The sequence below is a fragment of the Gavialis gangeticus genome, unplaced genomic scaffold (assembly GCF_001723915.1).
Source record: "Gavialis gangeticus isolate Ggan-Ray unplaced genomic scaffold, GavGan_comp1, whole genome shotgun sequence".
Taxonomy (NCBI): Eukaryota; Metazoa; Chordata; order Crocodylia; family Gavialidae; genus Gavialis; species Gavialis gangeticus.
Genome location: NW_017728962.1, coordinates 45,056 through 60,420, shown reverse-complemented (window position 1 = coordinate 60,420; position 15,365 = coordinate 45,056). Strand labels below are relative to the sequence as shown.

The following is a 15,365-nucleotide window of genomic DNA, read 5'->3' as shown; positions in this document are numbered from 1 at the left end:
TGCCACGTGCTCCCTGCCCACCTGGCAGCAGGACACACACATTGCACTGCATGGTTCTCAAGGTAATGGGGCTCAAAGCCCAGCCCACAGCGGCAGCTGCCTCTGCCCTGTACACAGATTGGGGATCACGTGCCTCCCAGGCTCCACTTGTCCCACCACGTGGCCCAGCTGGGGTCCCACTCACCCCAGACCCTGCTCGTGCCTGTGTCCTGCTCCCTCCCTCACTGCTGGGGCCTTGATCTGCCCCTCCCCCCACCCCTTCCCCCACAGCCTTACCTTTTTTAATTAAAGTCCAACCTAGGATCTACCATGATCAGCACCCCCAAATAATTTTTTCTCCCTCTGCCTCAATCTGTCCCCCCTTTCCTCCCCACAGGCTGACATGCTGGGAGGTGGGAAGGGCACAGCAGATCCTGGGTTGGACTTTAATTCAAAAAGTGGTCTGGTATTTAAAAGGTTGGAGACCACTGCTATAGGGGAAAAGCATAAAAAGGGAAGATGAGAATTAGAGATCAAATAAGAGCTTAAAATGTTAAACATGCTAAAACAATGTTTTGTGTATATGAATAAGGTGATCCACAGCTGTAACACTGAAGACTTTGTATTATTCAACAGATGTTAATGAATGCCAAGAATCCAATTCCTGTCATCAGCATTGCTTCAATACCATAGGAAGTTTCCATTGTGGATGTGACCCAGGATATCAGCTAAAAGGCAGAAAATGCATGGGTACGGAAGAAAACTAGGTCCCAGGAAACAGAATGTCTATGTAGTTCGTTAATTTGATTTCAAATGTAGTTTTTTATAAAGGGGCATGCAGCAAAAACATATCCCCTCTAAATCCTTAAGATTTTTGAATGAGCTTACAAAACCAAACTAGATCATTTTACTTGATTTCACTTGGATATGAAATAATTGAAAAAGTGCAAGTGAGGCTGTGAAACATGCATGAGACAGGCAAACTGTGTATACACAACTATATACATATTTGTGAAGGTAGATGCATGTACAGAATAGAATTAGGTTTGATTACCCTGGTTTTGTGGAATAGAGTATTAACAAGTCAGCTAATTTTAAATCCATCTCTAATTTTTTTAAAGATATAAATGAATGCAGGCAGAATGTATGCAGACCTGATCAGCACTGCAAGAACACACGTGGTGGCTATAAGTGCATTGATCTGTGTCCAAATGGAATGACTAAGGCAGACAATGGAACATGTATTGGTGGGTATATGGATTCATTTACTGCATCATGATTGTAATGCATATGGGCTTTGGCCAACATTTTCAAAGGGTGATGCATCAAGATTAGTACCTAAGTCTGTTTCTAGACAACTAAATAAATTACTTGTATTTCACACCTAGCATCATTAACTTCTTTTGACTTATGGCCAGGCTTATGCTGTTTGACTGCTTTGTGAAAATTCATGTTAACTGGTGCTGGATGTCCTCCAAGTGCCCAAGATTTTCATTAACCCCTTTAAACAAATGGTGAAAGTATATGTTTGTTCTTCTCATCTCTCTCTTTTTTTTTTTAAATAGTAGTAATGGAGTCAGTGGCTGCACACATATGTTCAAGTGATCCAGGAAGATTCCCCTGGTTTTGTTTTCCTGATAGAAAAACTTACCTGAACAAATGTTCAAATGCCATGCCACTGCAGCCAGGGGGCCCTATGCACATATTTCAGTGGGTATTGTAGACCCCCCAGTCTGTTTAGTGACAGCTGACAGCAGTGCTTAGGGAAGCCCAGATTGGTTGACACAGACTGCCTCTCCCTGCAGCACAACTCCCTGCAGTGTGGGGTGTGTGCAAGGGCTCCCTCCTCAGCTCAAGCAGTACAGTCCAGACTGAGTGTCACACTATCTCCCTGGACCCATAGGCAGGAAGTGAGATATGAGCAAGGCATACTGGGATGCTGAAGGACTGTGCTGCAGCTTCTCTCAGAAGGTTTGTGTACAAATGTTCACTCTTCCAAGATAAACTTTCCCAGGACCCATTGAACCCTGGTTGTTCCCAAGAACAACTGGGCTGGACTCTACTGCTCTATTTCCATACTTACAAACTCATTTGAGTGTTGGAGTAAGAAATATTGTACCCTTTTTGAGCTACGTATGCTAATGTTTCATAGAGGGTGCCTGTTCTCTACAAGTACATTTTAAGGTTTTATGTCGAGATTATAGGGTTGTTACAAGATTGTTTCAGAGCTGCTCTTAAGAATTATCAGTTCAAGGGAGTTTTATCATATCTCGCTTTCTAGAAATAGGGCACTAAGGGAAAGCAGATTTTGACCTCATTTATTTTGGATTTGGTTAGATTAAAAACCTACTGCTAATCAACTGGAAACTTATTAAAGGTTTAAGTAAATAAATGCAATTAAGATGGAAGATTGTTTTTTATTTCTACATCTAGTCCCAGTATAACCCAGACTCATCATAGTCTGTCACACAATTGTTGTGAACAGGTAGTGTCCAATGTTATTACAGATAAGAAATGTATTTTGTTCCCTCAGCTTAGAAAGTACATAAAAGACAGGACCAAACTCAGCTGTTATTTACCTCCATCTTAATATGTTTAGAAAGAGAGGACTTGAAGTTTCAAGAACAATTAAGTCACTATTTATTACCTCTGTTCCTTTTAGACATTGATGAATGCAGAGATGGTACCCATCAGTGCAGGTACAACCAGATTTGTGAGAATACACGGGGGAGTCACCGTTGTGGGTGTTCAAGAGGTTATCGCTCTCAAGGAATTGGAAGACCTTGTGTGGGTAAGATGAGTGGAAATCACATTACACTAACAACCATTCCATACACTCAGCTACTGCTTTTTGGCTGCTTTTTATGCTATAACATGACTAGAGACACTATCCCTTTTGAAGACTATAAGCTAAACAGATAAGCCTACTGTTAGGGAGCAAAAAAATGCTCATAATAATATTAATTATTTCAAAACAAAACAAATGTGTCGACCATTCCTACTTGAAATTGTTCTGTTAAGGAATTTTATTGTACTGAAGTATAATACTCCATAGATCTTGGATCAACAGTAGAGTATGTATGTCATGTTTTCTGTAATAACCAAGCATATTGGGGTGAATTTAGGAAAATCCTTGCAGGGTCAACACCAAATAGCCTTTCTTAAGTTAGTTCCTTTGACAATAAATGTAGTTATCTGTGGGTGTATCTACATGAGATGCTTTACTCTGCAGTAGTGTAGTTTACTATACAGTAGGCATGTGCGTCTACACGTGCATATGCTTACCGCTCAGTAAACCTAATCGCAAGTAAATTTGCTAATTGCAAAATTACTTGTGATTACTTACTGTGCAGTAGTTCTTGTGTATATACTTCACAGGGAGCAAAACTTCTTCCAGTCAGCTAGCCACTAGGGGGCAGGAGATTGCTCCATGCTGCTGGGGTGAGCTCCACCATCACAGCCTGGACAGGGACTATGTCCTCCTGCCCTGGCAGTGGGGAACTCCAAGCCCCCTGCTCCAACATTGTGATTGGGTAGTGGAGGACTGGGAGATCCTTAGCTTCCAGTGCCAGCTGCATGACTGTGGAGGCCAGTGCTGGGAGATAATGATCCAGATAAGGATCTCCCAGCACCAGCCCCGCAACTGTGGAGCTGCCCCTGGGAACTCACTGCTGGCAGGGGCTGGGAATCCTGTTCCCTACTCAGCTCTGTGATTGCAGAATTGGATGGGGAACAGGCTCCCCAGCCCCAACCCCACAGTTGCAGAGCAGGGGCTGGGAACTATCCCAGTCAGGGTCAGGTCCCAGCGCCATGCTCCAGTTGAAGCACAGGGCTTGGAAAGAGCTTCAGGGGTGGGGTAGGTTCCAGCCTTCCACCCCGATCTTTCAGTGGGGCAGGTAGGAGTGAGCTCAATGCTAAGTGCCCCACTGGCAGATTGGGGCAGGGGGCTGGGACCTGCCCCTCCTCTACAGATCTTTCCAAGTCCCTTTTCCCCAATCAGAGAGCCATGGCCAAGAACTCCATGTCCTCGCCCTGGCAGCAGGCAGCCCCCTGGGGGCAGGGGGCAATATCCTAGCCCTGGAGACAGTTGTCTCCTGGTCCAGTGCTCCGTGCCAGACCCTGGGCTAGCACCCAGGGGGAGCTCTAGGCAGCAGGGCCCATCTCAGGGCCCAGGAAGCAGAGATAGTTTGCTGCCATTAGCAGCAAATTGGCTCCCATTTCCCTGCATGTGTGGACGCCTGTCTGGGAGTGTTTATGCATGTGTAGACACACTCAGTATGTACACTATTCAGTAGGGTGCTAGCATCTTTGATTCACAAACAAGCTCGTGAGGAGAATAGTGTGGACCTCCCAGAGGGCAACCTTCAGCAGGGATTGTCATCTCAGCAGACATAGTTCATCTCAGAACTCAACTCATGGAGCCAAAAGAGTGCACACATTTAACCATCCTTTGCTATGGCATAGCCTATGAATACTGTACACCTATCTAGGTCTAGTAGTCAGTGTGGAGGGAGTTGATATGGTCCTGCTGCTCTACCTCTTTGGACAGATTACTATGCAGGATAAAATAAGTCCTTGGATTCACATGAATACATACTCTAGCTATATCTCCTGTCTGGAGGGCAAAAATTGTGGTGCTGCCTCCACAAAATGTATACACTTTTTTACTCCTTACATAGCCATGTAAACCTGAAGTTAAGAGACTTCTCATTAACATTTTAGTAGCTGTAGCATGGCTATCACACTATAGTGTCAAGTATTTTCCATAGTGAGAAGCATTCATGAACAGGAAAAAACCCTGAAATTTAGGTGCTATAAATGCTCATTGGCTGCTTTGTAAACTTAGCTTTTTCTGTTTAAAAAGTATCTAGCTTACTTACTGTCAAAGTAAGGAATGTATTTAAACTGAAATATTTTGTTTTCAAAATTTTAGCTGTTTAGCTGTAGACCATAGTATTCTCTCTGCTCACTGCACCCCCATCCTCCCTCAACTCAGATCTGTCTCAAAAGTCCTGGACAGTCTTGATTTTTGTAACGTAGAAAAGCAAGCAACATTTCTGCTAGAAATGACTGACCCCCAGTTCAAATCTAAAGACTCCACATGCAAAACCAATAAAAAGGCCTTATTCTTAATGAAGGCTAGTCAGTGCTGCTGATTCAGTCTGTAAGATAAAAATTCAGGGAGAGGGGGAGGACGTGGCTAAACCAATTCATATATATATATATATATATATATATATATATTTCAAATGATATATTGTAAAGATATTATACATACATACATACATACATACTTACATTTATGTACGTATGTATGCATGCATTTTGTGGAAACGTGACTTTGTAAAATACTTGAAAATCTGTTCATGCACATGTTTTTATAGTGTGTGCATAGCTAAATTGGGTCAAGTCTAGGTTAAGGCTTCTTGGCACTGAAGTAATAAATATTAGACAAATAACACCAATAGCTGTACTGGCACCATACAGTATGCAAAGTACAAGGCATTTGTTACACTTAGAGTTTATGATCAAATAAAATTGGGCCAATAATATAAATAAAAACTAAGACATCTAAGGTGCTAGTTCTTATTATTTTCTTATATTCATAATGAACAATAAAAAGGGATACTGTCTAGTGAATGCTTTGGCTTTCCCTGAAGTCAGTGATCACTTCAGCTGTAAGTCATGAGCATGGCTTTGGTATAAGAAAAAAAAGTAAGACTGACTTATTGCTTTAACTTTTGCTACTGTCACATGTGCTGCTCCTTCTTAAGTTGGTTGAGTCCAAGGCACGCTCAGTAACTCATTTCATTCTCAGTCTCATGGCATATTGGGCCTGATAGTTCTTGTAATAGGACTCTCTCAAGATATACAGCATATGGATTAGTCTTTTCATTTTTTCTATGCACCTTTCTGGGGATCCTTCTAGCTCCTTCCTCCTCCATTTCCCACCAGGGTTTCATGTAAGACTACTCTATTCTTTTGATAAGTAGAGTGGGAACTTACTCCTGGGGCAGGCAGAAGAGTCTCTAAAGGCTGACGAGGCTGAAGTTACCAACAGTCAACAAGCCTAAGTGTAACAATGTCAGCCTCCTGAAAAAGTTTGGGGTTTTTTCAGCTTGACTCTTAGCCGCTATAGGAATTATTCAGGAGCAATGCAAGGGGCCATAGGAATGATAGCAGTGTTTTCAGACCCTACAAGCATGAAATGAGAGAAGAAAATTCAGACATCTTTTCTTTATAGCCAGCTTCCCCTTAATGTCTACTTTACTGAATGCCTTCCCATGAGGATCAGCATACTCAAAAGAGCTTTAGGCTTATATAATCACATTCTCATGGCAAAACCAGCTTTAAGGGAGGAGTAAGATATATTACTGCACATGGTAAAGTACCCCTTTCTCTTTGGCACTGGGCTTTTCATATTTTACTGCCTTTGGTATCTCATTTGTGTTCTCAGTTTGTTCTACAGACTGATATATTTTGTGTGTTGTTTTTTCTTCTCCTTTTTGCATGGTTTGTTGTTCTGGATCATGTCACATGAGCAGACATTAATGAATGTGAACAAGCACCTAAGCCTTGCGCAGTTCAGTGCACCAACACTCCCGGCAGCTTCAAGTGTGGCTGTCCACCAGGACAGCATTTATTAGGTGATGGGAAATCTTGCGCTGGATTGGAGAGATTGCCAGATTATGGTGCTTATTATAGTAGCTATAACTATGCTCAAATCTCCCCTGTGAGAGACATCTATCAACCTCAACAATATTACAGGCACTCCTCAAATCTCTACAGCTCCTACTCAGAGTATAGGAACAGCAGAATACCCTTCTCCAGGACTAAAAGGAATATTAGAGAAACTTGCCCTGAAGGCTATGAGGCAAGAAATGACAAATGTATAGGTAAATGTCAGTCATATCTATCCAATTCTCTTGTTGTAGATATATTGACCTTACTCTTCGATTACTATTTCATACATTAGAGATGCATGACAGCATGGGATGCTATAATTTTTGTATGACCATAGTTAAGTTTCAAGGAGTTATGCATGTTTTTCCAGACAAACAGTAGTAAAATATGTTCAGGTCCCCCTCCATCTCCCCAGTGCATGTTATTTCACTGTATATTCTCAGGCTAAAAAATACTTAATTTTGTTCTCTTTCTGTGGGTGTGAAGAAAAACAACCACCAATGGGTGTGAAGAAAAACAACCACCAGCCCTGTAGACCCTTTTTCATATTAAAGCGCTACTTAATTCTATGGGAATTTGTCCCAAATAAATTCTGAACAAGGATTTCAGGACTGGGCACCAAACAACAGCATCACTGGTATAGGCCAAGGGATAGTCATATCCATAAGCTTAATATAAATGCACAGTTTATAAAATGGATGCCATGGCTTGTTAAATACATAGGAATTATGGTATACTTAACAACCTACTGAGTATGGAGGGACAAAGAAAATGTCCTGCAAAGGTCAGGAAATAAGAATAAGAGTATTGCCTTTCTCTGAAAGTAGGAGTATGGAACCACGGATTCTCCTTTGGACTACCCATCCCTACAACCTTTAGCAAGCCACTGTTGGCCTGATTCTCAGAGGCTCTGAACCTTAGTGGTCCCACTGAAGGCATTAGGAACTGCAGATGTTCAGTACCACTGAAAGTCAAGCACTTTGCCATTCTACGATTCACTTTTCCATCTGTACCAAGACGATAATACCGCCTCTCTCTCAAACTCTTTGCTATCTTTCACTGAAGAAAAGTGCTCTATGTTCTTTGTTATCACAAGCGTAACTCTACTTCTTAGGAAATCTAAAGGCACCTTAGCATGTGATATTAACTGCCAGATGTATTTTTAAGCAGTGGGCTCAGTCTCTTCATGTTTACAAGCTAGTCTTTATTGGGTAGCCACTCAGATTCTCTGGGTGTCCACAGATCACATTCACTGTAGGCTAGACAAGGGTCCAGAAAGAGATCTGCAGACCAGAGCATGCAACAAGCTGTGTGTATGTTTCCATAACAGACTAGCAAGAAAGTAATACAAGCCATAAGTGGACCAAGGTGGAAAGGAAGTGGGAAGATTCCTTTGAGTAATGCTGACTTCTAGTTTAAAAAATGATCAGCAGAAGTGACAACTGGCAAAAGCTGGGAAGAGGTTTAATCTTTTTGGGTGCCTGTAGACATGCTGCGAGGCTGTTCTGATGTGCAGTAATTACAGTGTGTCAGAGCAGACTTGATTAATCGAGTTTGCTGGAAAATGGTAATTACCATGCTCCAGCCAACCGCTGCATCTCATGTATCAGCATCCTTGTGCTTCAAAATGGCAGCGGGGGTGCTTGAACTAAAGCTCATTGAACTAAAGCAAGAGCCACTCTAATTAAAGTACCCCCACCCCTGGAGCACGTGTAGAAGTGCCATTTGAAATTAGCAGCTATATAAAGACCAGATTCTGACGCTCTTCCCATATTAAGTAGCACTTTTCTCTGCAAGTGTCATTATTGATTCCAAGGGCTATTCAGCCATATAGCGTATCATACAATTCAGTGCAAGTGAATAAGAGCATGTTTGCCTCTTGAAATTTTCCTGTACCCATTCAATATGATGGTGTAGTCTTCGTCACATAATGTGCACATACCTGGCATGCATACTGAAGATGTAAGTTATAGAGTGAGCTTTTTGCCCCTACGATTTTCATTTACTATGTTGTAGGTATAAAATAATGGTGCTAATATACATACGCTGCAGTCAAATAGACCTTAACCTATCTTGTACTGACAAGGTGTCAGCAGTATGTGAGTACCACCTATTGTGGACCTGACTTTTTCAGTGAAAGACCTGGAACACTGCTTGATTCAGTAGGAGACGTTAAACTGATTTCTCTGAGCACCATCCATTTCTATGGAAGGTGGACAGTCTGTCATAAAGCATCTGTTTCTTTAAGTAATATTCTTGTAATATTCTTGTAGACGGAAATATAAATTAATGTCTTTAACATTCCTAGATGGAAAATATCTGCTGCATGATTGTTGCTCTCAGAGTGCCTTCAGCAATTAATTTTTATTTCAAGCAATCTACACAAGAAGGGGAATGTAAACAGCTGCTGATTCTCCTGGGTGTAAATCACCTATCAGAATTCCTAGCCAATGAAAGTTTGGCTGGAAAGAGGACTCTACTGCACAGGATGCATGATTATGAAATTGGGGGTTACCATATTTACTTGAAGATAAAACATCCCTGAATATAAGACAAGACAACTCCCCTCCAATAATTAGATTTTATATAAGGAATATGTATACATTTGTTATAATTTTCCAGGTATAGAATTCAGTTATTGGAGGTTTGCTTTGAATTTGTTCCCCTCCCACTGCTAGATCAAGGCAAATAAATTTGAGGAATAAGGTGGCTCCCTTGCCCTCTGCCTCCCCAAAACTTCTTCCCCCTGTAGCCTCTTCCTCCACTCCTTACAGTCAAACCCTATTCTCCCTGAGCATGTGGAAGTGAGAAGCAAATTTGAAAACACTGACATTGAAATAAATATAACTAGTAATTTGCATATAGTACCCATAGACTTAGTTTATTCACAACTGATACATTTTGTGTTTTTTGAAATCGTTACAAGTTTTAACACAGGTACTCTAGAAACATACTTTTAAGCAGCATTTTTGTACCTTCTTTGATATAGTACAAACTGGGTGTGCATCTACATATTCATTAATGTGCTGTAATTACAGCACATTAAGTTTAGTACCTGTAATAACAGATATTAACTTAATGTGACATAATTGGCACAGCACATTAGTGCAGAATAATTTTTTTGTAATACTACTGTACATTAGACAAGATCTACTGAGCAGTAGTATGCTTTTTGCATGATGTGCTAATGTGTAGTAGAATTAAACTAATGTGCATTTAGTGTCTTGTATAGACACACCCACTATGTATGATGTCAAGTCAATGTCAAAAGGCTCATGATTTACCACATATTTCATTGGGTTGGGTCTCAGCAGAATCAAGACCATTTCAAGCCATGGTGACCCCACAGCTCAGCACTGCTCAGTATGTTTGTGTACTCCAGATACCCCTACAAAGGATCCCTATGATAATTAGCCCCCCCACTTATAACTGGGCCTGGGTGTTCTTGTCATGAGTCCTGGGATCCTCCAAAAATTTATAAGCAAATGAGGTTCATAGTAACCTGGTTCACTGCTACCTCAGGGAGGGCAGGGCCACATTAATTATATATAATGGGGGGAGGGGCAGAAGGATTCTGGGTGAACTGTCTGGGGATCCATTTGGTGATGTCTGCCATATATATAAGGCTGATGAAGAAACAAGAATCACTGAAAATGGGAAACAAAGGCACAGATGAGCTGTGGGAGTAAAAAAGGAAGTTGAAATGCATGCAGTGTAGTAGCTCACCATGACTTTAAAAAGTCCATGCTGAGGGGGACTGTGCTCAATGGGCAATACCATACATCTTATTCAGCTGGGCTGCACTAATCTATCACTGTGATAGGTCCCCACCAATATGTTTGCCCAATATGGGTCATGTATTTTATACTTATGCTCAGTTTTGGCTGCATTTAATCAACCTTATAGTTTGTTATTACTGAGCACATGTGACTTTTGGCAGCAGTTTAATGATAGACAGTGTATTTAATGAGGCTTTCTTGTATGCAAGTGTAAGATGAGGGTCTTTCTCCTTCCTGCTGATTGTGGGGTAGGGAAACCTCTTGTATTCAAGTAAATATGGTAGATGCCAGATGTATCCTACTTTCTTTCCATGATCCTGGGCTCCCCTCCCACACACTAGCAAGTTGAAAGCCAGGTGCCTGGCTGAGTGCCTGATAATCAGCTTATTTGTCAGCTGGTGCTGGGCACTAAACTGGGGTCTGGCACCTGTCTCAGTGCAGTTTCTAGCACCAGCCAACAATCAGAACCGTTTCTGGATGCACTGCTAGGGCAAAGGGGATGAGAGGCTGTGGACAAGGTGAGCCTAAGGACCTCCCCCACTGGGGATGTTAAACCCTGCACTTGGATTTTTACACATTGTAGCACATGGGCACCCCAGGATTGAGCAGCTGCTCCTCAATCCTGGGGTCCTGGTGCACCCCAATGAGTAAAAAATGTGTGTGCAGCTGAGCAACACACACATTTTTTAAAAGGTTTGGGGTGCAATGAGACCAAAAGCAGGGAGATGCTTCCTGATATCAGGCTAACTGTGCCCCCATGTGCCTCTGGGGATTGGGTGGGGTGCCAGCTGTGTCCCAGACCCTGGGGCTGCCTCCTGCTGGATCCCAACACTCAGCTGTCATAGCCAATATCAACCTGCCACACAATCAATTTAAGGTATGATGCAAACAAGCCACAAAAATGTTATGCATTATAAGTGGAATATTTTTTGGCTCATTTACTGCAGTATCACACCATAAATTGACTTGAACATGTGGGTGTGTTACTATTTAAGGTGTGATCAACAGGTTAATCATGTTGTAATGAAATATGTGTCAGAGGCCTAAATTCCTTAGTCTGCTTGCAGTTGCTAGCTTATTAGTCTAATGCAGATAATTTTAGTTCACAAAGATAAAATGTATATTTACAAAAAACAGTAATTATGACTTTTCCTAGATATTGAGCTTAATTCACCCATGTGGCCTGAGAGATGGCAATTTACAAGGGAGGCAGTTGCACCTGTTTGGTAAACTTTAAACTGGAGCAGCAGGTCCCCTAACTAAAGACTTCCACTGGAGATATGTAGGCCTAGTATATTGTCTACATACCTTGGATCAGTGTCTTCCCCAGTCATCTCCGCGTGCTTCCTGGCCTGAGTGTCATTGGTCTGGGACTTTTCATTGATGCAGATTTTGTAGGATGAATGCACCACAATCTTCCTTCTCTCCCCATGTGCTCACTGTCCAGCACTGAACTCTCTTATTAGAATGTATAATACCAATTGGAAAATGGCTCTCCTAAATAAGAAAGGAACCCCTCAACAGTAATTTTAGTAAAAGTAATTAAGTCAACTAGAGACAGAGCCCCAGTAGTGCAAAGCATGAGAAAAAATGAAAGAGAATTAGGAGCAATTGAACATATGAATTGTGAAAGAAAAGGCTTTCTTAGTCTTGCTCTCCCCCCACCATGACAAGCAGGATTCCTAAATCTCCTCAGAAGCCCTACACATGCATTTTATACAAAGAGAAAAATTAAGCACTTGGAGGGTTTGGGATTAGGATGATATTGAGAGGTTCTGTACCCAAAGAGACAATCTGTTCACTGTAGAATAGGAATGTTTACATTTCCATGGATTTCTTTCAGATATTGATGAATGTGAAACCAGAGATGCCTGCCAGCATGAGTGCAGAAACACCTTAGGAAGTTATCACTGTGTTTGTCCAATTGGTTATCGTCTTATGATCAATGGCAAAACATGCCAAGGTAAGTAAATCTCTTCCTTTCTCCAGGAGGGAAAGTACAGAGACAGGACAGGAACCAAATTCATAGTCCATCTACAAACATATATCATCCCCTTCCAATGTGGTTTCAAGGCACAAAACTAATATTTAAATTTCAAACATCTCAAAGTTTCAGGGGCCTTTAGATTTGGAGCTTTGATTCAACCCATTGTAACATCATTTACAAAATTTGTTGCTGAGTTCAGTTTTCAGAATGTCCTCAAGGTTGAACTGGTTTGATGGTAAAGTTTGGATCCATATCTCCAGTTGTGACCAACAATTTGTTGGCTAGTTGAATAAAAACAAAAACAACAACTGAAATGATAGTAATTAAAAAAAAAAGGTCCCAGTGGACCTGTCTTCTCTTTGGTTCACATCCTCTACTGGGCTCCTTATCTGTTTGAAAAACTATATCCTTTCTTTGGACATAATTTTTAATTTTTAAAATTTAAACATAAATTAATATTTAAGAATTGTGCTGAGTAGGGAAATAGTTCAGGCCATTTACCAAACTATATGAGCCACTCTGTCTTCAAGCAGGTGTTTTGGATGGGCCCAGAATTAAAAACACCTCAAGCAAGGCTATTTTTGAGTAGAAACAGGGAGCACCAGAAATAAACAAGCTTATTTGATATGACTTGCAACTCTACCGACATAAGAGGTTGAAACTATGCATCTATGCATTCATTAATGCACTGTAGTTACTCCACATTAAATTTAGTATTTGGATAACCAAGTACTAAATCAATGGACAGTAACTGGCACTACTATACAGTAACACCAGCGCATGGGTTTTTACAGGTGCTAACTATACAGTAGCCTAATACTACTGTGCAGCAGCATATTAGCCCAGGTTTTTGCCTGGCACACTACTGTGCAGTATTATTAGGCTGCACCTAATAATAGTAGATTATGTGTAGATGCACCTATTGGCACAACCTTTTTGATACCTGTCCAAGCTGGCTTAGAAATATACAGACATCTGACACATTACATAGTAAATAAAACTGCAGGCACTGACTTGCTGCTCTCCAATTTAAACTCCAAAAATATCTGGCATTAGAATGTTGCATTAGCAAAATCTGTATCCCAAGAAAAGGGGTTATGAGTTTCCTCATTACAGAAAATTTTACATTATTTAAAAATGGAGCTACATTCCAGTTCATCTCCTAAGAGGGGGCCTTTACCACTTCAAACGGAAAGGAGTGCACCCTGAGTTCCAAGTAGCAAAAACAGACCCCTCCATCTCATTAAATGAATTTAGTAAGGGGCAAAGGCCTCAGAGCCAGAAGATCCTGCCCCCTCCAAAAGGTCAAACAGTACTTCTGTTCCCAGTCCATCCTGCACAGCCCTGGTTACCCCGAGGTTAGCTCAGCTGTTCTGTCTCCGTTCTGTGCGGCCCAAGCAACCTAGAGTACCATGGCTCTTTCCTTGCCTCAGACCTTCCAGCCCCCAAACTGACACCCTATTTTCAGGCTGCTTTGTCCATTACAATGCTGACCTCTGCTTCCTTTGATGCCTCTGGGTATCTCTTCCAAAGGAAGCCCACCCGAAGCTATTGAATTCCTTTGTTGCTGAAGGTACGTCTGTCTTTCCCCACAGGCATGTAGGCAGTTCTGGGTCCTAGCAAGGACTCTATTAGCACTTCTTTCCCAGTGTACAAGTTAGTAAGGGAAATGAGGCAGGCAACATCATTCCAACTTGAACACATTTAAGCCAGAAATATTACAATAAAACTGTAAAAAAAAGTCATCAGAAAGCTATGTAAACATGCTTGCCCCTTCTACCTTGATAAGCTATCTTGCATGATTTTGCCAGTATGCCTGTAGTGTGGACTATGATGTTCATTGCTTTGAGGTAAGAAAGTAGTTCTAGTTTCAAAGGCAAACTGATCTTTAGCTTCTCTTCCATACCTGCCAAAAATGGTATCATAAGGGCATGCTGAGTTTACTAGTTTCACTGTATCAAATATCAAGGTGGGATTCTAAGAATAGGTGCATGCAAGGTCAAGTATGGAACACTTTTACTCATTCATATGTAGTGTATGTTCTGGTCTGGCAATTTTTAGATATCAATTTGCTAAACTTTGTCTGTGTCTGAAATTCATTCCAATACTGACCAGTTATTATGTACATTTTTTTTTCAATCAGATGTTGATGAGTGCTTAGAACAGAACATTCATTGTGGATCAAATCGAATGTGTTTTAACATGAGAGGAAGCTATCAGTGTATAGATACACCCTGTCCACCAAACTACCAGCGAGATCCTCTTTCTGGGTAGGTTTTATTTTAATTTCTTTTAGGTTCATTGATGCATGGGAAGACATTAAGGCTAGGGACAGACATTCAAAAAGCCTGAGCCTGAATGGATTCAATCTTTGCGGATTAGTTTAACCTGGCTAGGCTAAACTGGTTTGTAACTGCACAGACATCCCCTCTGGACTGAAAAAATGCAGGCACATGCAGCTCTCCCTTCCCTTCCACAATCCTGTACTGATGGGGGTGTGGCCAGGGCCCTGCAGGACACTCTGATTAGGGAGCGGTTCCCCTTCCCCCTCCTGAGCAGCCCAGCAGGGAGTTGCTAACAGTGTTTATCACCCCTAACTCAGTGTTTATCAGCTCATTAACAAAACAGCAGCCTCTCTCAATTATTTCAAGCTCTTCTTAAACAGCTTTTCCAAGGAAGGAATGGAGGGACATTACCAGCTACCTGTTGATTATCTTCAAAAAGCCCTAAGCTGACACAGTCCTGTCTGCCTTTGTCCTGTCTGCCACAGCATGGGCCATAGCCAGCTTGGCTAGGGACAGACGTTCAAAAAGCCTGAGCCTAAATTGATTCAATCTATGCAGGTTAGTCTAACCTGACTGGCTAAACTGATTTGTAACCATACAGACATCCCAGAAATGCAGGCACATACCTGCAGTGGCTCAGGCTAGAAGCTG

At 41.5% G+C, this 15,365-nt stretch overlaps 1 protein-coding gene across 2 annotated transcripts in view; it reads left to right on the top strand.

The window, feature by feature from the left end:
* The window catches only part of HMCN1 (hemicentin 1), a 451,483-nt gene that overhangs the window by 427,519 nt on the left and 8,599 nt on the right, over positions 1-15,365 (top strand). Inside the window, exons 101-106 of one of the 2 annotated variants that reach the window (XM_019501224.1) lie at positions 616-729; positions 1,101-1,226; positions 2,642-2,770; positions 6,525-6,875; positions 12,286-12,405; positions 14,573-14,699. In XM_019501224.1, the coding sequence (XP_019356769.1) occupies positions 616-729; positions 1,101-1,226; positions 2,642-2,770; positions 6,525-6,875; positions 12,286-12,405; positions 14,573-14,699 (967 nt within the window). Of the gene's footprint in view, positions 1-615; positions 730-1,100; positions 1,227-2,641; positions 2,771-6,524; positions 6,876-12,285; positions 12,406-14,572; positions 14,749-15,365 lie in introns of those variants that run through there. The other variant, XM_019501215.1, reaches the window with a different exon arrangement.